The 26,071-nt window shown below is 40.0% G+C and overlaps 1 protein-coding gene across 4 annotated transcripts in view; it reads right to left on the bottom strand.

Annotated features, from left to right (window-relative positions):
- The window catches only part of NME8 (NME/NM23 family member 8), a 54,334-nt gene that overhangs the window by 7,978 nt on the left and 20,285 nt on the right, over positions 1-26,071 (bottom strand). For all 4 annotated transcript variants that reach the window (XM_015078748.3, XM_053218644.1, XM_053218645.1 and 1 more), the window contains 7 exons: positions 25,172-25,359; positions 17,472-17,647; positions 9,231-9,375; positions 8,242-8,349; positions 5,870-6,021; positions 3,699-3,843; positions 2,460-2,698 (listed from right to left, as the gene is read on the bottom strand). In XM_015078748.3, coding sequence (XP_014934234.3) covers positions 2,461-2,698; positions 3,699-3,843; positions 5,870-6,021; positions 8,242-8,349; positions 9,231-9,375; positions 17,472-17,647; positions 25,172-25,359 — 1,152 coding nt within the window. In that variant the 3' untranslated portion in view covers position 2,460. The remainder of the gene's footprint in view (positions 1-2,459; positions 2,699-3,698; positions 3,844-5,869; positions 6,022-8,241; positions 8,350-9,230; positions 9,376-17,471; positions 17,648-25,171; positions 25,360-26,071) is intronic.

Here is a 26,071-nt window from a genome sequence, read left to right as displayed (position 1 = left end):
GGTGCCCACCATACAGTGTTTTTAATCAATGCCCAACACCTTTCTTCCCTGAGTTGTCTCCAGGTTTGGTGAAATAGAGATGAGTGCCTTGTGTTATCCTTCAGGTAGCCTCTAGATAGGTTAGAACAGAAAAACACACAGTAATTTGCAAATGGTATCTGTTCTATTCTCTCTGGAGCCAGAGACAAGGGTTACACACCAGGAATAGGCTGTGATCTTCAAGACTGTCACCATGCTGGGGAAGTGTAGGGTACATTAAAATGTCACAAAACGATATCATTTTTAAGTTGGCTTTTTGTTGATTCAGCACACACCTGGCTGTAAACCTTTGGTGTTTTCCAGAGTTCTGATAAAGTTGGTTCTGACAGCTTCTGGTTGTTTATTCCTGCGGAAGGATGGGAGCTTGGAGCCGCCTGCATCACCATCTTGCTGACATCACTCCAATGGAGCCCTTTTGACCCGCCCCTGCTCTGAGGGCCACACTTACTCTTAACTCAGATGCCTTCTTCCCAACAGGACCAGAACAGAACTCATATTTTCTTCCAACCTACTTCTCTCTTCTGGGTTCTTTGTCTGGAAATGGTTAGGTCATTTCCTCAGTTACTCAGGCCAGGAAGCTTTTATTTTTCCCACTTATTTGGTAGAGTGGTAGTCAGTCATCAAGTCTTGATGACTTCTAACAATTCTCTTATCATTCCCCTTATCACCAACTCACCATTTCTACCTTAGTTCGGGTTGCTGTAATCTTTCATGTTATTGCAATGCCTCCTGCCTGGAGAGCCTGCATCTCATTTTCCCTCTCCATCTCCTCCATGGAGCACTTACCCCTATGTGCTTACCCCCTAAGAACTGTAGAACACATGTTAATTTTCTATCTCCTACTTTTAGAGTTCTAGAGTTTCAGGACAAGGACTGTGTACATTCAGTCTTGCAACAACGTCTGACATATAGCAAGAGCTGCATAACTTATTCTTGAATGTCTAAAACAGGCCAACAATACCTTAAGGTGATATGATAGAGTATAGTAGATATGGTATCGTAGACATAGTAAGACAGAAACAAGCAACGTGTCTTTATACATAAGCATCAAGTGTATGCATATATGATAGTTTCGAAACTTTTAAAACTGAATTCTTGGGATGGGCTCAGTCAGTTAAGCGTGGACTCTTGGTTTCGGCTCAGGTCATGAATTTGCAGTTTGTGACTTTGAGCCTCGTGTCTGGCTCTTCACTGACAGTGCAGAGCCTGCTTGGGATACTCTCTCTCCCCCTTTCTCTTTGTCCCTCCCCCACTCACTCTCTCTGTCTCTCTCTCAAAATAAGTAAACTTAAAATTAAAAAAAATAAATAAAAAAGCAACAACACTGAATTCTCTTTCTTACTTCCTTACCTCTGATTTTGAAAATCCTCCTTATTTCTCAAGACTGATTTCATTCCTTACCTTCTCCAACGCCTAACCATCAAACATACACCTGTCAATTCAGCACTTAATTATACACTAATTTGAAATCCTCTATATTATTCATAATGCTCCCCTCATCAAAAAAGGAGGGATATGCAGATGTTAGCATAGATCTACACCAGATTGCTAACATCTATCCCCACGTAGTCATCCATCAGTGACATGTTTAATAATGTACTGTCCCATAGTGATTATAATCAGATGTTGTTTCTGTGAGTTTTGTCTCCCCGTTAGATTTGCCCTTTCCTGAAGGTAACAACCTTCACTCAGCCATTTTTTTTGTATCAACCAAGAACCTACAGTTCAAGCAGACACACAATACATATTTTCCCAACATAAATGTTTATGGGTTGTACACTCATGCCTCGGTCTGTAATTGAGTGAGACATATGGAATGAGACTCCCTTTGCCCAAATTTATTTTTATTTTATACATCTAATATTTTCATACAATGTGCTTATACCTGGAGAAATATAGCCTAAATGACAATATTAAGGGAAAAAGGTACTCTTCTCTCCCCAAGGAACCTGGCTGGGTGTAGATGGGTTTCTCCACTTCACACTGCTTGCTCATTATGTTCTGAATACTGACTCTCAGTTTGGGTCATCCAAGGGGGGACAACCCTCGACATGTGAAGAGGCCATATACAGTCCTATTCCAGTCAGCAGTCAGAGCCACACAAGTGTATGCGAGCCCGCTTTAAAAATAAAGAAGGAAAGTAGGCTTTATGGGAAAAGTCACTTAACTTAGGCTCTGTCTCCCACATGGCCCAGGACAGAAAAGTTTTCAAGCTTCCTATCAACAGCTAAGCAAACTCAATCCATATACATATTATGTAGCTTCAAGGCTGTTATGGAATAGCACAGTGTGTCTGGCAAGAAATAAAGTTTGATTCAGACATATGGGAAAAGTTCTGGTCCTTCTGGGACAGTCTCATCCTGGGCTCAATCACAGTAACAAGCAAAGAAAAGAAAACAATCATTTAAAAGGTACCGTACTTTAGTTTCCCTCAGGGTTCTCGGGAACCAACACTTCAAACATTTGATTGATGGTCTCCATTGCTTCATGGATATTAGATGATCCATGGACAGCATTTTTCAAAACACTTGTTCCAAACTGGGCTCGGATAGAATCTGGGGACAGTAGTTTTGCTTCATCGGGGTCTACAGGACCCATCAATCGTCTCCAGTCTGAAACAGCATTCCACTTGGTCAGAATCATGACCAAAGACAGACCTCTGCAAAGAAGAATGCTTTCAGAAGATTTTGGCTATTTACACCTGTAGAGACTGCATACACAGCTAAACACAGAATGCCACACTTGGTCTTTATTCTTTGTCCTTGTCAGTGTGATTTTGTGGGTTTTTTTTAAGTTGTTTTAAATGTTAATTTGTTTTTGAGAGAGAGAGAGAGAGAGAGAGAGAGCACATTAGTGGGGGAAGGGGCAGAGAGAGAGGAGACAAAGAATCCCAAGCAGGCTCCACACTGTCAGCACGAAACCCAGTTGATCTCACAACACAGGGCTTGATCTCACGAACCATGAGATCATGACCTGAGCCCAAATCAAGAGTCAGACGTTTAACCGACTGAGCCACCCAGGCGCCCCTTGTACTTTCTGTTTTTCCATTTCTCCCCCTTCCAACAGGTTTTTGTGCTGCATGAGTGCTATACGTTAAGTCTAGAGATATATGTCAGACACTGTTCCAAGTATGTCCAATGTACTAATTATATAACCCTCACAACAAACCTATGAGATGGATACTATTATTATCCCCATTTTATAGATAAGGCAATCAAGGCACAGATTAAATATGTTGGCAAAACAGAAACTTAAAACCAGAAATTGAAACCCATATCACCTCTATATAATGTTGAAGACCTACAGAAATAGAGGAAGAAAGGAAGGAAGGAAGGAAAGAAGGAAGGAAGGAAGGAAGGAAGGAAGGAAGGAAGGAAGGAAAGAAGGAAGGAAGGAAGGAAGGAAGGAAGGAAGGAAGGAAGGAAGAAAAGAAGGAAAGAAAGAAGGAAAGAAGGATGGGTAAGGAGAAGGGAAGGAAGGAAAGAGAGAAGAAGATAGAGAAAGAAGGAAACAAAGAAGAATGAACTCCAAATATTAACAGGGTGTCTTTGAATGAATGAAATTAGATGGAATGTTTTCATAACATTTTGTATTTTTCAGTTTCTATAATGAATATTTACTACTTTTATCGTGCAAAGGACTATATATCAGAAACTTACTCAGATAACACTTCCAATACATCTTTATAAAAGTCTTTTGTTTTTATTTTTGAGTAAATTTTGTCTGCTGCTTCTTCATTTAGGAGCATTTCCTTCATCTGTGTGATTTCAAATCCAGCCTCTTTAATATATTTCAAGATCTCCTCTAGGGAAAAGAGATATTTGGTAATCTTGCAGAATGCCTCCACTTTTGTTCCATGTTCAAGTAGACTGAAATAACTATGGAAAGTAATCATTTTACTTGCATAGTGTGGCTTAAAAAGCAAAAACTATGCAAAATGAAATTGAACTGAAAAGCACCATGTTAATACATTAATGCAGATGTTCAATCTCTGAGGTGCACCTTTCCAGGATGCACTGACAACATCTCATAGACTATAAGGAGAGGGGAAGGGATGTGCCTCTGTGCCGAAAGTGAAGTCATGTTTTCACGTCCGTGCTACAAATGTCAAGGAACTCCTTGCTAGATATGGATTGAAGCAGGGAGCCAATCTGAACTCTTCTCTCTGAAGTAGCAAGGCATCATGGAGGGAATTGAATAAAGTAAATCTTGTCAAAATCTCACCAGCCGCCTAACCTTTAAGGGCTACATTTAGTGAGCCAACTGAGGGATTGGGCGCTTTCTGGTAAAACAGTCTTTTCTTTGGTCCAACACTTAGAAGTGTTGTGCTGGTTGCTAAAGGTCAAGTTGGGCATGACCAATAGAAAGACTGAAGAAGGCTGGACTTCTATAAGGGGGGTCACCAGGATCTGCCCTAGGTGGGGGGCACTGTGGGAACAAATGTGAATGGAACATTAACACTTCTTCTAGATATTGTCTGCTTAGAGGGCCTGGCCTGGAAACACAGCTTGTAAAGAAAGAGCAATATATAAAGGCTCCTGCAACCACAGACAAGTAAACCATTAACTCTCTCTGGGAAGGTCAGAGATGACTTCCAGAAAGGCCGATCTTTGTGTTAAGTACAGAAACGGTAAGAGATGATCACCAAGCAGACAAGTAGAGAAAGAACATTGTAGGCACAGTGCAGAATTTCAAAAAAATAACGTTAATGACAACACTATGCATTAACATTTATGAGAGGGGCGCCTGGGTGGCTCAGTCAGTTAAACGTCTGACTTCGGCTCAGGTCATGATCTCACAGTTCTTGAGTTCAAGACCTGCGTTGGGCTCTGTGCTGACAGCTTCATAAAAAAATGTGTCTCCTTCACTCTCTGCCCCTCCCTGGCTTTCCCTCTCTCTCTCTCTCTCTCTCTCTCAAAAATAAATAAACATTAAAAAAATTTTTTAATAAAATAAAATCTATGGGATAATCAGAAGACAAGTAATCAAGGAAAACATATAACTTCAAAATTTTACATTGACAAAAATAAGATAATGAAAATAAATGAATTAAAGATCTAATTTAAAAAGCTAGAAGAACATTTTTTAAAACTACTAGAGAATCAAAGGAAGGTAAAAATTAAAAAACAACAACAACAACAACAACAACAACAGAAAGTAATGAGTTAGAAAAAGAGAACTAACTCCTAAATAAATCAAATTCTATTTGTTTGAGAGACAACAAACTAAGAAATGACAGGGTAGAAATAACCATTGAAACCAGGCCCAGAAATTTTCATGGGAAAGATTTCATGGGAAATCTTTAAATAGCAATCCCACTGCTGCTTAAACTCCTCCAGAGTGCCGAAAACAAAGACATTCACATTTTTTATGAAGTATTACATTGCTATTTAACCTTCCACAAAAAAAATGAAAAGGACGGACCAATATCATTGTCAGTCTCAATGTGAAAAATCCCAAATAAAATATATGCAACTAGAATCCAAAAGCACATTTAAAAAATACCTCACGATTAAGTGTAATTTATACAGGAATGGAAGAATGACTTGATATTAGAAATATCATTAATATGATCTTTCGTGGTAATATATCTATGGAGAAAAACATCGTCATCTCCATCAACTCTAAAAGGACTTGAACAAAATTCGTCATCATTTTGATTATGAGGGAGACAGAAAGAAGGATGAGGGAAGGAGGGAGACAGAACAAATATGACAAGAGCTAATTGTTACATTGAGATCAAGGGATATGGGTGTTCATTGCATAGTTTGAAAATTTTCACAAAATTTGAAGGGGATGTATACATTGACTTTCATTTCCAAATATTTACCTCTTTGTTCCTGTGTTACATGAGGTTTAATCAGTGCTAAAGTCTGTTGAGGAGGAAAGAAATACCGTATTTCCTTTTCAGCAGTTTCTAACGAATCACTTCCATACAGCTGGTTGATAGGCAAACCTTCCACTGCAAATTGCACACATAAGCTTTGAAAATGAAGTCAAGAACTATTAGAGCATCACATAACACAGTATAAGCCAACACAACAGAACACTATTTATATGAATTGTTCAAAAGTTATCAAGCAACTCATTCCTGATCTAGACATTATGCGAAAGGCAATAATGACAGAGTGGCTTGGAGCATACTACTTCCTTATAAGGAGGTAACAGTCATCAGGAAGACAGAGCATGAACATTTAAATAACCACGATGTGAATATTCACAGCTGACTCTGAAAGAACGAACGGATGCCTTGGTGCGGTGAAAATGCAGACCGTACAATCCCGGTTGCGCTACTCGCTAGCTATGTGTCACTGGGCAATTACTTAACCTCTCTGTGCTTGAACCGTCTCAAATACAAATAATAAAACTGTTCTGGAAGGAGATTTTTGAGGGTGGAATCAGATGATACATTTGAAACATATGGCGCCTATTAAGCTCTCCATATTCATTTCCCTTCTGTCATCACTAAATATTATTGAGCTCTAGAGATGGCATTTGACTCTATAACGTGGATCCCGAATCACAAACACTGAATCCAAAAGATACCACAATGGAACCGTCCAGCAGAGCAAGTACGGTGATAAAAGAGGAGCATACAGGATGGGTTCATGTAAAGAGGCAAGAGTGAGGTTGATGGTACTGGGTATGTTGGGTTAGGCAGTTTATTCTGGATCTGCTTCCTCTACCATAGAGGAATACATACACTTCCTAAATCAATTGTTGCTCCTTGATGTTTTTTTCAGTTGCCCTTTTTCCTGTCTCTTTATCTATATATGGTTCAGTAGAGGATACACACACTGCTTATTTCATTCTCTGCCCTTTACACATAGTCCTGAATTGCCAACCCACAAAATCCAGCCACAGCGAATAATGTCCTTTCCTGTTAATGACCTGACTTTACTGGTCATTGGCTTTCGGCCCTCAGACCCTCTTCTTGCCTCTCTGCTTTTACTGATGCATTCAGATTTCCTTTTTGCCTTATCCGACTTGAACATCCCACTTGATCCTTGGCGGTTCTCTCACCTCTGATTTGAAGATGTTTGCAACCCAAGACCCTTGGAGCCTGGGATTCCAGGGTTAGGGGATTTGCACAATGAATGTATAAGGTGTCACCTAACATATCACCAGCACTTACTCTGTTCACTGCAGAGAACAACCAGCCCCTCCGTGGTGCCGTTAGACATGATTATTGAGAAAAGTGTGTGTGAAGGGGAGGATAGGACAGAGGGAGTAGGTGATGAGTGTGAGGGTTGCTGTGTTTCTCCTTTATGCAAGTGACCTTATTTCAGATTAAGCCAGGCAGTGCTGAATCTGACCCAAGTGCAGGAAAGGGCAGAGCTCTGCTGAGTTATTCTAACAGCAACCTGAAGGAACTGGGTGGAGCCACGGAAACTGGGAAAGGAGGAACCAAAAATAACAGTCAAGATTAGCTGTGAACTTGTAGCAACATAGGGGGCATAAGGGCTTTGGTTGGAATCCTCACAATAATAGTGGGGTAGGGAGGAACAGTTACTGAGTGCCTGCCTTCACCGGGAGAATGCACCTCCGTGCTGGTGCACTACCTTCACACTTGAAACTGTAATTTCTACAACAGTATGGCTAGAAGTGTAGGCCTTGTGTTGATAGGAATTCCTGTCTCGAATGCTATACCTTGCCTTTTATGCTACGTTTCATTAAGTGATTCTATGGCATTCTGCTCATACTACTTATAGACTGTCTAACCCTATTATCCTTTATGGTAATTGTAGGGCTAAATAAGGGGTAAAATGTGTCCATGCAGAACCAGTCAGATTCCAGATATCCTACCCAAAAGAAAACATTTCAATGGTTACATGTGATGCTTCATTAGTACTGTTATTTATTATACCAACACGTATGGCAAGTTTTCTGTATCTGATAGAGCATCTCTGTTCTTGCTCACTTGAAGGATGGGCCTTTCCTCTCCTGAATTGATTCCTACCAAGGCCAAGAGATGGGTACACCACTTACTTCCCATCCCCACACCAGGCATCCCAAAACCTTCATCTGCAAAGCCTTGGCTCTATTTGAGCTGCCATTGGGCTGGGCCTCCAGTCACAATCAGGGAAAGTAGTTTTTCGAGAGCCTCTCTTGGACTGGAGCTGTGGCTCTTGTACCCGCATCCAAAATAAAATTAAAGTGTCTCCCATGAAAAAAGTTTGGGACCCACGGTATGAATCCTACCTCTCTGGAAGAGATGTCTTGGCTTTTTCAACACTGCTGGGCCCAATTAACTCTTTCCAGTGTTGTAAACAATTGTCTCTCAATAAAACAAGGGCTAGAGATGGACCGCTGTTAAAAGAAAAAAAAAAGCTGTATATTATGGCTCAGTAGCTAAATATGTATAGATAATACAAGTCGAGATAATTCTTTTACCAAGACTAAGACTAATTTCCATCGGTGTACTCCCAAGAGTATATTGAGCACCTTATACAAGTATGGAAGCAGACTAGGGAAGGGAAGAGAAGGACCTTGGTTCTGATAGATAGGTTCCTATATAGTATTCCCATATTCCTGCTGATTCATGTACCCTTGCTGGATTTCTGTCCCAGCTGCTATTTCATGTACCCTTCCAGAAACCTGACAGATTTCTAGCATCTTATTCTCCTTGGACTAATGATCGCTAGGACTACCAAAACCCTCGAGAGTCAGTGAGTTCTCTACTTGGACATGATGTCACACACCACAGATTTCTGGCACTCGACTCAGCGGATTCCAGTGACTTTACCTGGGCCTTTCCATTGCTCCAGTAGCATTCCAGGGGGACGAGAGCAGATGAGACAGTTGAGCAGAGACTTGAGGTGGGGGTGAGACTGGCAAAGAAGGAGACTCAGCACATGGTTACAGAACTGAGAGGTGTGGCAGCTTGACCAGGGCAGGTTCAGAAGAAGATTTAAATGATTCAAAACTCAACCAAATGAACCACAAGAGACTCTTAAAGACAGAGAACAAACTGAGGGTTGATGGAGGGACATGGGTGGGGAATGGGCCAGATGGGTGACAGGTACTAAGGAGGGCACTTGTTGGGATGAGCACTGGGTATTGTACGGAAGTGATGAATCACTGAATTCTACTCTGAAACCAAAATCGCACTGTATGTCAACGAACTAGAATTTAAATGGATAAATAAGACTAAATCAGATTGCGCTTTCTAAACCTGAAATCTACTTTACCTGGTCATTTTTTTTATAAGATTTTCAAAATAATCTTCATTTTCATATTCCTTGCACAGTGTTTGTGCTTCTTCTTCTGACAATACGATTGGTCTCTGCATCAGTATTTTAAAGCCTTCATCATGGATGATACCTAAAACATTCTCTAAATAAAAAGTCACATGATAAGTGTCAAACTGATGGGTTGCTGGCTATCCATACCAGACTGAATGTATTATTATGAAGGCATATAATGCCTCTCATCCTCATATGAAATTTAGAAGTTGGCAAAAATAGCTTCTCAGATTTTAAGGTGAACAGCATTGTTAAGGTGAACGTACCAAATTATGATTTATGATGCTGTGTCTGATTTTTCGTCACACAGGAATCACACACATGCATACACACAAGCAGAGGTGTCTCACTAGTAAACCTTTTCCTTAGGTGCACATACGAGCATGTGTGTGGGTATAGACAGTAACCAAAATAACAAGTTAACACAATTACAGAAGTATGTGTAAACAGTTTATATCTTCAATAGCCCTATTTTACTTGTCCCACTTGGGGAGAAACACAATGATTGGAAACCCAAAAGTATTTCTCAGTCTCCTCCTTCTCTGGCGCACGTCCCACTGTGGAAGTCTAGAAAATGCAATACTCAACTTCTCCAACCTTCCTTATGGACAGGTGGCGATGCTGCCCAGATCTAGTCAATGATACACAAAGGACCTGGACTGGGGCTGCTTCTGAGAGAGGTACCCAGGGGGACGGCTTCCCTGCCCTACACCACCTTCTGTCCTGTCTAAGGCATTTCAGCGACATGAGGCCTGGAGCTGTGAGGCCATCTTGTAACAAAGAAGGCAAAACCCAAAACACAAATGCTGACTCGGGGCCCGGACAGCACTGGGCCCCGTTCAAAGCCAAAAATGCAACCTAGCTGAAAATGCATCCTCTCCCCTGTTGGGCATGGAACAGAGTTAATGGACTCAGTCTAAGCAAACCATTGTCAGGAAAGAGTAAAACAAACAAGAAAACATACAAGTTAATCGAGTTTAAGCAATAATTTGCTTCAGAACGAGCTCACAGACAAGAGGAGGAAAATACAGAATGTTTACATAGTTCTTGGATTTTAAAAGGTAGAATCCTGGGGTGCCTGGGTGGCTCAGTGGGTTAAGTATCAGCTCAGGTCATGATCTCACGGTTCGTGGGTTCAAGTCCCATGTCCAGCTCTGGGCCGATAGCTCAGAGCCTGGAGCCTGCTTCAGATTCTGTGTCTCCCTCCCTGCCCCTGTCCCCTTTCCTCCTCCCTGCTTCCCTTTCCCTCCTCCTTCTTCCCTCCTCCCCAGTCCCCCCCCCCCACAAGCTCATACTCTCTCTCAAAAATAAACATTAAAAAAAATATTTTTTAAGGAGGAATCCTTAGAGGAGACTGAAATAATTTATAAGGTTTTTGCATTGCTGAATTAAAAAAACAAAAACAAAAACAAAAAACGTTTTCTCATATGAGGGTACCTAGTGGCCAACAGTTTAAAAGTGACAGCAAATCCTCAAACAGTTTGTATAGGATGGCTTCTTATCATGGCTTATGAGAAAAGCTGAGGAAAAATATTTAGGGAAAGCAAAGCTCCATAAAGTTAAAGAAACTAGACTCAATGAGCCTCTCCTTAGTTGGCACTCTCTCAGATGGGTGGTCACAAGAATTACAACACAACACAGAGGGGCCTCAGTTTCCAATGATTAAAGTAAAAAGCATGGGGAGTACCACTATTTGCAAGATGGTATTGCGTTTCCTTGACCTCATTACTCGAGGATTCGGTTCTGCTTCAAATTCCAATGTAGACAAATATGATAGATATGATAATAAATATTTTATTTTGTTGCATAGTGTCCATGAGGCTTTTCAGACGTCACCTCAAGTAATTCAGTGATGCCACATTCAGTGGCAGGTGTGGGGATGCAGAGAACTCCTAGACAAAGCACCTAGCAATTGTATGGTTGCTTCGTGGAATAACCTCATCCATAAAAATCATACTTCAAAGCCTAGAGCACTTTGCTATCTTCTATCTCCTCTATCACAGACAAATCGCTAAGTCAGGTGGTTAGTAACCAAATAAATATGGAAAAACCAGTTCATTCTTTTTTTAAAAATATTTATTTATTTATTTATTTATTTTGAGAAAGAGAGAGAGAGAGAGAGAGAGAGAGACAGAGAGGCAGAGAGGGAGGGAGAAAAAATCCCAAGCAGGCTCCATGCTAACAGCGCAGAGCATGACATGGGGTTTGAACCTATGAACCATTAGATCATGACCTGAGCCGAAATAAGAGTCAGACATTGAACCGACTGAGCCACCCAGGTACCCCAAAACCAGTTCATTCTTTTCTTTTTTTTCTTTTTCTTAATGTTTTATTTTTGAGAGAAACAAAGAGTGAGAGCAAGGGAGGGGCAGAGAAAGAGGGAGACACAGAATCCGAGGCAGGCTCCAGGTTCTGAGCTGTCAGCACAGAGCCCAATGTGGGGCTTGAACTCTTGAACCGTGAGATCATGACCTGAGCCAAAGTCGGAGGCTTAACTGACTGAGCCACCCAGGTGCCCCATGACCAATTCATTCTGATATATCTACAAAATCTTGGAAATTTTTGAGTAATGAGGGAAAATTCCACAAGTATCTAAGTGAAACAAAGAAAACATAACAAAAACTGAATTATCTGCAAAGGAACAAAAACCAGGCTGAAAACAGACTTTCCTCCTCAATGCAAAAAGTCTATAGGTTTGGGGATGAGGAATTTATTTCTTAAACATATATAGTCAGGTAAGTTTCCTTTATACACAAAGGTAACAAAAGATATTCTTAAATATGCCAGCGTTCAGAAAACGAAAGAAGTACATATCTTTTTCAAAAACGTGTTTAAATATATGCTTCAGGTGTGGGGTGCCTGGGTGGCTCAGTCGGTTAGGCGTCCGGCTTTAGCTCAGGTCATGATCTCACGGTTTGTGAGTTCAAGCCCCAAGTCTGGCTCTGCACTGACAGCTCAGAGCCTGGAGCCTGCTTCGGATTCTGTGTCACCCTCTCTCTCTGCCCCTCCCCCACTCATGCTGTCTCTCTCTCTCTCTCAAAAATAAACATTAAAAAATTAAAAAAAAAAATATATATATATATACACTTCAGGTAACTGAGAAAATATAACTAAGTGATTAAAAAGTGGGAAATTAATAGATCTAAGGACTGTGGGAACAGGAAAACCAATTTATATAAGAAAAATTCTAAACATACCCGTTGTAAACCTGACCATAAACAAGATATAAATTGCAAAATATTATCAAAAGATAAGATATGCATCGTAAAAGTAACATCACCACCACCATCGGTATACTAAAACTTCAAACAACAGTCACAAAAATTAAGACCACAGATATTATAACCGGGGTGGGGTTGAGCATGGAGAGAGGAATAAAACTCTGCTACACTCCATCTTGTGGGATGGAGACTTGGGAGGATATCCCCATTTTAGGAGGCTTCTTCGTTTTGATTTTGCTTTTTCCTCTCCTGGACCTACTAGAAGGCAAGCCCCAGCTGTGAAATGTACTGTGAAGGGAGCGGAGGCCCTGCAAGCACCTAAAACTGAGAGCAAGTCCTTCCCTCTGACCAGTGAGACTGGGAAGAGGGTCCTCTGTGGACTGAACAGTGTGGGAAAAACCCTGTTACTTTTTTTCTCACCCCCACTTTTTTCTCACATTTAGGAGGCAGTCCTAAACGTGGGCTGTGCCCAATCGCACAGGGAGGCTAAATCCCCAGATATCCATCCAGAGGACAAAGAACAGAGCCTTATGAGATACAGCCAGAGATGGTGGGGACTGGGGGGAAAGCGACTGACTAAACCTGTGTTTGAAGTAGTGGACTGACCCCCCCCAAGCAATGACTATGGTTGGGCTGATAAGTGGCAACTTAGTGGCTTGAGAATTGAACTTCAGTATCGAACATCACCTAGGTTTCCGAGTGAGCTCTAAGCTGTGAAGTCCAGAATAGCATACAAAAACTTTGAAAATGCAACTGACATTGGAAACAACCCATAGAAAGTGGGATGGGACATGTGGTCTTAACCTGACCAACTGACTTCTGAAACAAACAAGAAGTCAATATTCTCTAGAAGACTTTAACACGATTCATCAGTCTCATAACAATACTCAAGTGACCAAGAACTAAAATACAATGCAAAATTATGCAACCTATAAAGAACTAAGCAAATCTTGGGGCACCTGGGTGGCTCAGGCAGTTGAGCATCCGACTCTGGACTTCAGCTCAGGCCATGATCTCATGGTTCGTGGGTTCAAGCCTCACATCAGGCTCTGAGCTGGCAGTGTGGAGCCTGCCTGAGATTCTCTCTCTCCCTCTCCCTCTGCCCCGTCCCCTGTGTCTCTTTCAAAGTAAATAAATAAAAACTTAAAAAAAAAAAAAAACTAAGTAAATCTCAAGAACTCCAATGTAGATATTGAAATATTCAGATAAAGAATTTGAAGGAGCAATTATAATGCTCCATGAAGTAAGGATGAACACTCTTGAAATGACTGGAAAGATGAAAGTTCTCAGCAGAGAAATAGCAGTTACAAAAATGAACGGAATGAGGTGTGTAAAACTGAAAAACATTACAACTGAAATAAATATTCATTGGATGGGCCGAATGCCAACAAGGAGATCACAGATTTCAATTTTAAAGCTAACACAAGTGAAATGATCCAATCAGAACTACACAGAGAAAACAAATTTAGGCCAAAGCCTCAGGAGTCTGCAGGACAATGTCAAAATATCTAACATTTGTATCTTTGGAGTCCCAGATGGTGAAAGAATTGGCACGGAACAAATAATTTAAAGAAATAATGGTGGAAAATTCCTCAAATTTAGTGAAAGACATTTATAGATTCAAGAAGTTCAAGGAACCCCAAAGTCAAAGATAAGCTCAAAGAAAAGTATACTCACATGCATAATAATAAAGCTGTTAAAAACCAAAGAAAAAATCTTGAAAGCAATCCCCAAAATAAATAAACAAATAAAAAGCTATATTACATATAAGGAAAAAAATGCTTTGAATGACCATGGATGTTTCATTAGATACAAGTAAAGCCAGAAGGCAGTGGCACAACTTTTTTAAAGTGCTGAAGGAAATGAACTGGAAAACCAGCATTCTATATCAGTACAAATATCTTTCAGGAATGAAAATAAAGACGTTCTGGGGCACCTGGGTGGTTCAGTCAGTTAAGCATCCGACTCTTGGTTTCAGCTAAAATCATGATCTCATGGTTTGTGAGTTCAAGCCCTTCATCGGGCTCTGCACTGACAATGTAAAATCTGCTTGAGATTCTCTCTCCCTCTCTCTCTCTCTCTGCCCCTCCCTGCCTTGTGCTCTGTCTCTCTCAAAAAATAAACTAAAAAAAATTTTTTTTGAAAGAAAGAAAATAAGACATTCTTTGATGAAAGAAAACCAATTGAATTTATTGCCACCAGACCTGCTCTTAAAACAAAAAGTGCTAAAGTTCTTTGAGTAGAAGGGAAATGATATCAGAGAGAAACGTGGAACTTCCAAAAGGAATAGAAGATAACAGTAAATATCTGGGTGAATATAATAAACATTTTCCTCCTCTGAAGTTCTTTAAAAAGTCAGCACTGTTGAAAAGCAAAAAATTACAACACAATTTTTGGTGTCTTAAGTGCATATTGTTAAGTGAAAGCAATCAGTCTGAAAAGGCACATACTCTATGATTCCAACTGTATGACATTCTGGAAAAAGCAAAAACTAGAGACAGCAAAAAGATCAGTGGTCACCAGAAGTTGGGAGGGAGGAAGGGAGAATAGGAAAAGGGATTTTTTTAGGGCAGTGATTCTATTCTGTGTGATACTGTAAAGGGGATACATGACATTATGCATTTATTAAAAACCATAGAATGGGGGCGCCTGGGTGGCTCAGTCAGTTGGGCGGCTGACTTCGGCTCGGGTCATGATCTTGTGGTCCATGAGTTCGAGCCCCGCGTCGGGATCTGTGCTGACAGCTCAGAGCCTGGAGCCTGTTTCGGATTCTGTGTCTCCCTCTCTCTGACCCTCCCCCGTTCATGCTCTGTCTCTCTCTGTCTCAAAAAATAAATAAACGTTAAAAAAAAAAATTTAAAAAAAATCCCATAGAATGTACAAAACAAAGAGTGAACATTATTGTAAACTATGAACTTTAGTTAATAACATTTCAATACTGGTTCATTAATTATAAAAATATTTCACCGTAATATAAGGTGTTAATTGGATGAGCTGTTGGAAGGGGGTGGATAGGGATATGGAAACTCTGTACTATCTTTCTTAATTTTTCTGTAAATCTAAAACCTTTCTAAAATATGGTCTGGTTATTCAAAAAATATGTCCATATTTTAAAGGATTTAAGAAGGAAAACAAAGCTATGACATTCTAACGAAGAAAATTCTAGGCCCAGGTAAGTTTCCCTGGTAAATTCTAATAAACATTTAAGAAAGACGTAACATGAATTATACATGATCTCTTCCAGAGAAGAGGACTGACAACTTCTTATCTCACTTTTATAAGGCTTGCATTACCCTGACACCAAAACCAGATAAAGACACTACAAGAAAGGAAAACAACAAATATTTCTCATGAATGTAGACACAAAACGCCTCAACAAAATATTAAAAAAATCAAATCCAGCTATTTTTAAAAAGAACAATATACAACCAAGTGTGGCTTTTCTGAAGGACACAAGGCCGGTCCAATATTCAAAAATCAAAGTAGTTACCGTATTCTCAAACTCAAGAAAAGTAAAATATAATCAGATCAGTAGATACAGAAAAAATAATTGAGAAAACACAATATCTATTCATGATATTAAAAAAAAAAAAAAAAAACTCCCCAAACTAAAAACAGGTGGGGTTTCTAAAAATTAGGTGAGGGGTATATTAGAGCTAATGTTGTGCTTCACGGTAAAAGACCGAGGGCTTTGCTGTAAGGTAAAGCATAAAGCAAGCCTAACATCTTGCTAGCATCCACAGAGAGTTCTAGCTAGTTCAATGAGGTAAGCGGAAGACACTTCCAAAGAAAGAGGTAAAACCGGCTGGATTTGCAGATGATATTACTGTCCCCGTCACGGGCTCTTGGCCTGATATTTTGTCCTGCAAGGGTGCGTGTGACAATGTCTGGAGATATTTTTGGTTATCACGCTGGGGGCGGAGAGGATGCTAGTGGCATCAAGTGACTAGAGGCCAAGGATGCTATAAACATTTTACAGCGCACACGATAACGCCCCTTTCAACAAAAGAATTATCTAGCCCCCAACGTAAGTAGGTCTGAAGTTGAGAAACCCTGGTCTACATAGAAATTCCTAAGAAAATTACACCAAAGCTTCTAGAACCAAGTGAGTTTACCAAGTCAAAGAACATAAGGTCAATATACAAATATCAACTGTATTCCCATATACCAGTTATAAAAAAGAACTAAGAGTGTGCATGTATGGTGTGAATTCTTATTCTGTCATATTCCCCCTGCCAGGTGAATATGGGATAAGGTTAAAAATAACTAGCACCCTGGGGAGCCTGGGTGGCTCAGTTGGTTAAAAGCATCCCACTTTGGACTTTGGCTCAGGCCATGATTTCAGAGTTCACCAGATTGAGCCCTGCATTGGCCTCTGGGCGACAATGTGGAACCTCGTTGGGATTCTCTCTCTCCCTCTCTCTGCCCCTCGCCCACTCACACTCACTCTCTCGGTCTCAAAATAAACAAACTTAAAAAAATAACTAGTACCCTTCAAGTGCCAGGCACTTTATGTTTTCTCATTTTTTTTTAAGTATGCTCTACTCCCAACGTGGGGCTGAAACTCATGACCCCGAGATCAAGAGTCACATGCTCCACCAACTCAGCCAGCCAAATGCCCCTCATTTTAATCTTCTGAATTTTATACATGAAGAAATAGACTTGGTAAAGTATCAAATCACACAATTAATGAGGAGGTGCATTAATTCAAGGCATTTCAGATATAAAGTCCAATCTTTATTATATAATAAGTCCTACCATATTAAAATCTACTTTAACAAATTCAAATGTTAGAAAATAATTTGCAAACTCCTTACCTACAAAAATGTGTTATTCTTTATCATTGAGAAATTAGATTAGTATTAACTAAATTTCTTATTTCAGGTGCTTTTTTCTTCAATGTTAAATTTTAAAATAATAGCCTTTGATGCAATTATACTAGGGTTTATTTATACTTATTTCTTACCTTTCTTTTCTTGAAAGAGATCTGGTCGAAGTAATGCCAGGATCTTTTCTAATTTGAGGTTTTTCACACTTTTAAAATCAGGGAAGAACATATCAATAAACTTATTAACGTTAGCTATACTGTCTTCAATATCACAGAGCTGAGATATATGTTGTCTTTCCAGATATTCTTGTAAACTGTGGAAATCCAAAATGTAATTTGAGATTATTGTAAGCTGAAATTTAATAACCATGCCAGAAAATTAAAACTGGTAATAAGTTCACAAATACTTTAATGGTTTAATAAAATAAACAAAAATTAAATTTTCATGTAAAGTTGTATCTATCAAATAAAAAAATATGCATTTAATTCAATTTTTTGTTGAATGAATCCAAAACTCAATTACATGAAATCATGCATGTTTTGACTTTTTGGGAGGATAAAGAAGACCAACATAAAATATGGTTAAACACGTTTTTCTTTCCTTCATGTTAAGCTTTCCAGGTAGTTTCTACTTTTCTTAAGGTCGTCTTTGAGTCAAGGATCATTTAGAAGAACATGGTGTGTTTTCAAATACATAAGACATTTTGGTCATATTTAAAAAAAATTTTTTTTAATGTTTATTCATTTTTGAGAGAGAGAGAAAGACACAGAGCATGAGCGGGGGAGGGGCAGAGAGAGAGGGAGACACAGAATCCAAAGCAGCCTCCAGGCTCTGAGCTGTCATCACGGAGCCCGATGCAAGGCTTAAACCTACAGACTGTGAGATCATGACCTGAGCCGAAGTTGGCCGTTCAACCAACTGAGCCACTCAGGCACCCCAGTCATCTTTTTATTGTTTATTTCCAATTTTATTGGATTATAACTAGCAAATGCGTGTGGTGAAATCTTAATTTTAAAAAATGTGTTAAGGCTTTCTTGTAAACAAAGAAAATGTATGTGTGGGATTTAAGGCTACATATATTTATAGAGTATATGTAATTCTATCAGGGCACTTTTTGATGACTATATCTACTTCATAAATGTTGCTTTCACATCATGTCCTTCTTTATTAAATTTAGCACTTGTAATGTTCAATTCTAATACTTTATTTTGCCTGGAGATAGATAGATAGATAGATAGATAGATAGATAGATAGATAGATATCCCTTTAATTTTCTTTGTTTCTTTTTAAAAACAAATTTTTAATGTTTATTTATTTTTGAGAGAGAGAGACAAAGCATGAGCAGGGGATGCGGCAGAAAGGGAAATACAGAATCCAAAGCAGGCTCCAGGCTCTGAGCTGTTAGCACAGAGCCTGACTCAAGGCTTGAACTCATAAACCGTGAGATCATGACCTGAGCCGAAGTTGGATGCTTAACCCCTGAGCCACCTAGGCACCCCTGTGTGTTTCTTTTGCACAGAATGTAGATGAGTGTGTTTTTAAAACTTTTTATTTTGAAAAAATTAAATTGCCAGAAAAGTTGCAAGAGTATGATAATGAACTCTAGATTTACCAACTGTTAGCATTTTGCCACATTTGTTCTCTCTATCCCTCTCATCCCCCTCCCCTCTCCTGTGTGTGTGTGTGTGTGTGTGTGTGTGTGTGTGTGTGTGTTGACTGAACAATTTAAAAGTAGGCTGCAGATATTTTAACCATTCACCCTCCTAAATACTTCAGGAAAGTTTACTTGATATAAAACTTTTATCTCATAAACTGCTCATATTCAAATTTCACCAATCATAAAATACTGTCCCATCAATAGTAATTTTTCCTAATCCTGGACCATACATTGCATGTAATTGTCCTATCTCCCTGGTCTCTTTTAATCTCTAACAATATTCAGCCTTCTTGTCTTTCATGATATTGACATTTTGAAGAGTCCAGGCCAGTTGTTTTGTGGACTATTCCTCATTTGGGATGGTTTCAAACTACTGGATGGACCAATAGTTTCCTATTACTTTCAGGATACGAATCTGTGTCCTTGTCACAAGATGATATACGCAATGTAAGTTTTTCCTATTGTTGGTGTTATTAATGTAGTTGAAGTGATATCTCCCTTCAAAGCGTTTTCCCCATTGAAAAGCTACCATTTCCACTTTGTAAATAAGAAGAAATCTGAGAGGACAAAATCTGAAAGTGTATATATTTTTCACGCAATGGTTTTAGTGCCCATTGAGGATTCTCCTCTGTGTCAATTGTTACTATAATGGTTTTTAACTTTTTTTTAACTTTAACCTTGTAATCTCTGTATTTAATGGGATAATTAACCTTTTCATACTTAGTATAATACCCATATACTTAACTATATTCCTTCCATCTTACTTTATATATACTATTTATTTTAAATTATACTTTCTTCTTTTTTCTTTCTCCCATCTGCTGGTCTGAGCAAGTTGCTATCCATTCCGTGGTATTCCCTTGTTAACATAGAGGTCCCATGTATCCTCATCCACTGCCTTAATGGTCACCATCTTTAACCTGCTTCCGTAACCAAACGCATATGTTCTGAGTATTTCCTGCATCCTGGCACACACTATTTCTCAGCTCTAACACTCCACCCATCTCCACTTCTGCAAACTCGAAAAAGAACCTTAAAATGCTGTGTTACTTCTTCATCTCGTCTTTCTCCTCTCTGAGGAGAATTGTTTCCCTTCGCTTTTTTCCCTCAGATGGAAGTATCTCTTTTCATTTTTTGTTTGGACAAGTCTTCCCTCAAATATCTTCCAGGAGATATATTCCTAAGCATGTCCCTGAACTTTTTCCTTTGTTCCACTAGGTAAAGGATATCCTGGCTTCATTAAGATGGGGGAGGGGGTCTGTTTCTCTCAGGAGTCTGATGACAAATCCCATGCCAGCCAGAGATTTGTCCTTGTAAGTAACTTATTCTCAGTTGCTGCCAGACAGGCAGTTGGTGTAAAGGGAATACCTAAAGTGCAAGTCACTGGGGGATGCACGGTCTCTAAGAAATTTTAAACCATTTCTTTTATTTTTTTTTTAAATTTTAATGTTTATTTTTGAGAGAGAGAGAGAGAGAGAGAGCAAGCAGGGGAGGGGCAGAGAGAGAGGGAGACATAGAATCCAAAGCGGGCTCCAGGCTCTGAGCGGTCAGCACAGAGCCCAACGCGGGCCTCGAACTCACGAACTATGAGATCATGACCTGAGCTAGAGTCGGACTCAACCGACTGAGCCTCCCAGGCGCCCCTTAAACCAATTTTTAAACTAAAAGTTGGGCTGCTTCTTAGCATCACCATGCACCAGCAATTCTAAATAGCGTTAGTGGTATGTTACTACTCCTCCTTGAAAAAACAAAAACAAAAACTTTTCTCCACATTCTGAACAATTCCTGTGGTTATAATGTGTTTAATTTTAATAATATATGTGTGGGCTTCATGTTGGCATTTTTATTATTTACATTTAATAAACAGTGTACTCTAGCTTCTACTCTGCATATAAGAATCAATTCTAAAATAAGAGCTATTGGCAGATTGCAATTTCTGGAATTTATCAGGAAACAGGAATTTTACGTATCTCTATTGACATCCAGTGAAGATCAATTTTGAGAATGTCACTAGCAAATCATCAAAACTTAAGGCTTGCAAACAAAAATTGCACTTTGTTTCTGTGATAGACTAATATATATAAGTATGCAAATGTTTTCCTTTCTAAGAAAACATATTAATATAATTAAACAGTATTAACCTATTGTTTCATTTTTGATATTACAATATTCATTTTTTACTTTTTGCTTCTATGTTCATATATACACAAAATTTTGTAAAGGACAATTTTCACTATTTATGGGTTTTTTTTCTGGCTATTATCGTCTTGCTTAATAGCTAGTACTAAAAATAATATTGTCATGGGCCGCCTGGGTGGCTCAGGCAGTTGAGCGCCTGACTCTTGATTTCCGTTCAGGTTGTCATCTCACGGTTGTGAGATCCAGCCCTCTCTCGGGCTCCGTGCTGGTGGAACCTTCTTGAGCTTCTCTCTCCCTCTCCCTCTGCCCCTCCCCCACTCACTCACACTCTCTCCCTCTCAGAAAAATCCTTTAAAATTTTCATAAAAATAAAAATAATATTGTCATATAGAGGAGAGGGGTGTTAAGGAAATTATCTGCTTGGGGTTTTGGACATCCTAAGGACACCACGGGCTGTTCTTTGTCTCTGGAAATGGCATACAGTGTGTCTTCCCAGGATATTCCCATATCTGTGTTTCTCTGCATCAGTCGAGACTGGGCCACCGTAAACCCTTTCAGTCGGCAAATGCATGTGTTTCTTCATTTCAGGAAATTTTTTCCCTATTATTCGTTGAGTTATAGCTTGTTCATCTGTTCTTTCTTTTCTGTATGGAATCTCTCTTATTAGCACATTGATCTTTCCAGTACATTCTCCACGTTGTTTCTGGTCTGCTCTCATGAAGTCTGTCTCATTTTTTTTCTGTCCTTTGAGCTACTTCTTGTATCTGATTTTCCAAGGCATTAAACCGAGTCTCAAATGACTATCAGACTGAATTTAGAGTTCAAATCATAATTTATTTTATAGTTCAAATGAGAAGTCTCTTTTTATGTGTATGTAGCACTTGGATCGCAAGTATTACTATGATGATAACTCCTATTACTATTATTTTACTTGAGGACTTTTCTATCCTTAGTAGTTCTTTTTCACTGGGCTTGTGTTCTGGTGTTTGTGTAGATCTTCCTTTGGCCACTAGGCTCCCCTTGGTAGACAGTCATTTTTCTTGGTTTGTTTACTGGGGCTTACACCTGTTTTGAGTGTCTTAGGTGATGGAAACCCTATGGCTGAAAGGCCAGAATGACCTCTAGGCTACCAGCAAGCAGGTTGTTGTTCCTCTGGTAATAGCCATCATGGAGCTGGTCCTCAAAGGCAGGGCATTTCAGTAATCCCACTCAGCTCCATCTTGGGCTTTCAGAGGGTCAGGAAGGCCCAGTGAAGTTCAGTGTCAACCTGGCCCCGGGAAGTCACAAGTCTGTGTTTGTTCTTCCCAAGGCTGGTGGTTTTCTCCAGATTCTTGTCCCCTGTGACCTGTCCCCTCCCCTTCTCTTTCGTTCTGTACACAGAGCTCCAGGCCTCACCTGTGGCCAGATGTTTATTAGTCCAGGTTCCCTTTGATTCCAGAGAGGCAAGAAAGGTCTGGAGATGGGAATAGATAGTAGGGGTATAGTATTCAGACTGTTCTGATCCCAGAAATACTTTTAAAGATTATTTTAGAAATTGTACGTATTATCTTTAATTTAAATGAGAGTTTTATAAAAGAAAAACCTGCTCTCTACAAGCTATGACATGTATAGGAGATAAATAGGTTACTAAGAATACAATAGACACTTTGTGTGGCCAGAGAAATGCAATATATTATAGGAGGTCGGTACTATCATCTTTAGTCAGTCATAAGGATTTAGAGCAAAAGGGACTTTAGAGATCGTTTAATTTTCACCCATCTCTGTATCCCCAAGACTTGGCACATAGTAGGACTTTAATAAATACTACATAAAGGAAGGATGCATAACAGAATAAATGAGTGAATGAAGGAAGGCAGGAGTGAATGAATTAGTGAAAATGGCCAGGAACTACTTATATGACTCTGGACAATGTAGCTAATAGAACCATGCCCTTCCTCTTCTGTAGAATGACCAGAAAGCAGAGATAAAGGACTCTGACCTTTGCGTTCTTAATATACTGATTAAGGACATGTAAACAGATAATATATGTACCATAATCAAAAGTCATCATGAACAAATTTGGAATGCGGATGAAAACCATGGATGCCTGAACCATTTTCCTGATTCCTACTCCCTCCTCCCGGCCAGCCATGGGGTCCAGTGGGCAACTGACAACATGAAGAAAGTTCTCCCAAACCATGTGGGTTCACATGTGAGTTTTTCTCCATAGGGCAAACACTCCAACAAAGACGGGGAGCTCTGTTCACGCTCACAGAAGGAGGCACCTACCACTCCCAGTCTAATTGTCCTGCTTTTAATTTCCCTTCTTCCTCACCCACCAGTACTCCCTCCTCCCCATACCCATAGAGGAAGGTGAGGAGGCTTTGAGGTGGGGGAAGGGCGGCCATAAAGAAAAACAGTGAACAAATGGGTACATCATTCGTGAGAGTTTTAGTTCTTTATCCTTTAGGTTTTAGATTTACTTAAAAGATGAAAGTAGCAGGGCACCTGGGTGGCTCAGTTAGTTAAGCATCCAACTTCAGCTCAGGTCATGATATCGCGGTTCATGAGTTTGAGCCCCGCATCGGGCTCTATGCTAACAGCTTAGAGCCTGGATATTGCTTCAGATTCCGTGCCTCCCTCTCTCTCTGCCCCTCCCTTGTTTGTGCTCTCTCCTTCTCTCTCTCTCTCTCAAAAATAAATAAACATTAAAAAAAAAAAGATGACAGCAGCTGTACACAGCCCCTGTTATGCTCTGACTCCAGAACAAGAGCTGTGAAAACAGATTCCCAGACAAACGAACTTGAACCCCACCACTCCATGCTGCCTGCTGGTGGCCACTGCTCAGAGTAACGACGGGCCAAACGCAAATGGAGTCTCTAAGTTCAGAAAAGAAATACCGCAGACTTTGCCAAAGCAAGATTAACACATTTCACTCCATGCCCACCCTGCCAATTGCCTAAGTTGTTCATCTGATTATGCTGGTATCGAACGTTTGGAGACAAATGCTTTCCAAAGTCAGATGTGACACAGACTTGCCCCAGAACAATGGCACCAGTGGAATACTGACTTCTTTTATGCCAGCTGCTAACAATGAGGGTTTCACAGGACATTTTTTTAATGGCTCAGAAGTCCTGGTATGAAGCCTGGTATCTTTTTGAGCACAACTCTCCCCACCAAACCTTCCCTCTGACCACTGACCATCATTCCCTGTTAAAACTGTGAAAGTAAGTACTACTGTTTACAAAGCTCTTTGTCAGCAGCCAACTTACCTATAAGTCCCTCTATCCCACTCAAAACTTGCAACGAATGACATTAGTTCCTGCTACCTAAAAAGCATCGGTAGGAACCAGCAGATGTAGCTAGTCAAGAAAAGCTACTGCACACATTAATAGGACAACAAGGAAAGTTCTGGAGATTCCTGGCCAGAAAATGCAATGAAGATGCTCTGTCCAGCCACATGATGAAATCTCAAGACTCAGAGACTCTCACCCACCTTTCTTTCAGACATAGTTCCGATGACTCTTGGGTTAAAGTGGACTTTCTGAGTCTTCGGGGGAATAAAAGGCACAAATGCCAGTGCATGAAACCGGGACTGTATATATTACATTCATTTTCAACTATTTAAAAACCCATCAGTGAAAACATACAACCATTCAGTTCTTAGCAATTCATAACCAACTGCCGAAAGTAAGAGGGGAGAGTACATTTGATGTCTTTAGGACCCGGGGCAAGTGGGAGTGAATGTGGGGAGACAGCAGAAAAGATAGGCCTGGCAGGGATTACACATGGTCCCAATCTATCCCTGGGGCCCCAGGCTGGGAGGCCACACTGGTATGCCCAGCTTTAGAAAGACAAACGTAAACTCTAATCCTCTTGACATACACTTTCAGGGAAATCCCAGCTTTGCTGAATATACACTTTTTTTAGATTGACTGGAAGAAATACTTGTGGTTCCAACGTAAAAATGTGTGTTCTAAATGTGTACCTCAAAATGTGTTTGAGGTATTTGGACACTACGCCTCACTACATCCTCATATGATGTAAATGGTCTCGAGTTACCTGTACCGCTTCTCCTTCCTCAGCGTAGGTGGGGCCACCTCATGGTGATGATCCTCATCCACTTTAGTTTCAGTCTCGGGATTGGGTTCAGTTTCTTCCCAGGCAGGCTGTTCTTCATTTCCTTGAGATATCACTAGAATATGGCTCAGGCCATTTGTCATAAAAAGGACAAAATCTTCAAAGTCAGGCTACAAAATAAGAGGATAAACTACCTACTTCAGGCTTCTGATATGGATCGACAAAAATGGCAGCCACCACCCAACTCAAGCAACATCCTCCCCTTCACAATCACAGGGCAAGGGAGTGTTCTCTTTATAAGCCCACTGCTAACAAACACATCTTTGAAGGATAGAGGTTCACAGCTAACAGGGATTGATCTTAAAGATGATCTAATAACCATTCTCGAACTTCAGGATGCTTCCAGATCATCTACGGGGCTTGCTGAAACACAGATTTGGAAAGTCCAATCCCAGAGTTCATGATTCAATAGGTTTAGGATGGGGCTTTAGAATTAGATTTTCTCAAAAGCTCCCAGGTGATACTGAGGCAGCCGGTCCAACCTTTTCCTGGGGCCAAGAGAGATGGTTGGAGTGTCACAGCCAGCTGACAAAGTGCTGTTCACTAGAGCTTTCTCTGCTGACAAAACACATTCTGTGCTCTCCAACATAGGTAGCCACATGCAGCTACTGAGCACTTGCAACTGAGACTCTGAATTTTTCATTTGATTTGGTTTTAATGAATTTAAATTCAAACGGCCACAAGTAGCTAATGGCTACCATATTGGACAGTACATTTCTGGAAGCTATGTCTTCTGACCCCTAAACCACTGAACTTTCTCGAACACAGCACTGTCTTTCTTAATACTCCCCCAGGCAAAAGACACAGGCTTTCAGATAATGA

Source organism: Acinonyx jubatus, chromosome A2 (genome assembly GCF_027475565.1).
Source record: "Acinonyx jubatus isolate Ajub_Pintada_27869175 chromosome A2, VMU_Ajub_asm_v1.0, whole genome shotgun sequence".
NCBI classification, from domain to species: Eukaryota; Metazoa; Chordata; class Mammalia; order Carnivora; family Felidae; genus Acinonyx; species Acinonyx jubatus.
The sequence above is the reverse complement of the archived record's forward strand: the minus strand, read 5'-3'. Positions and strand labels throughout refer to the sequence as shown.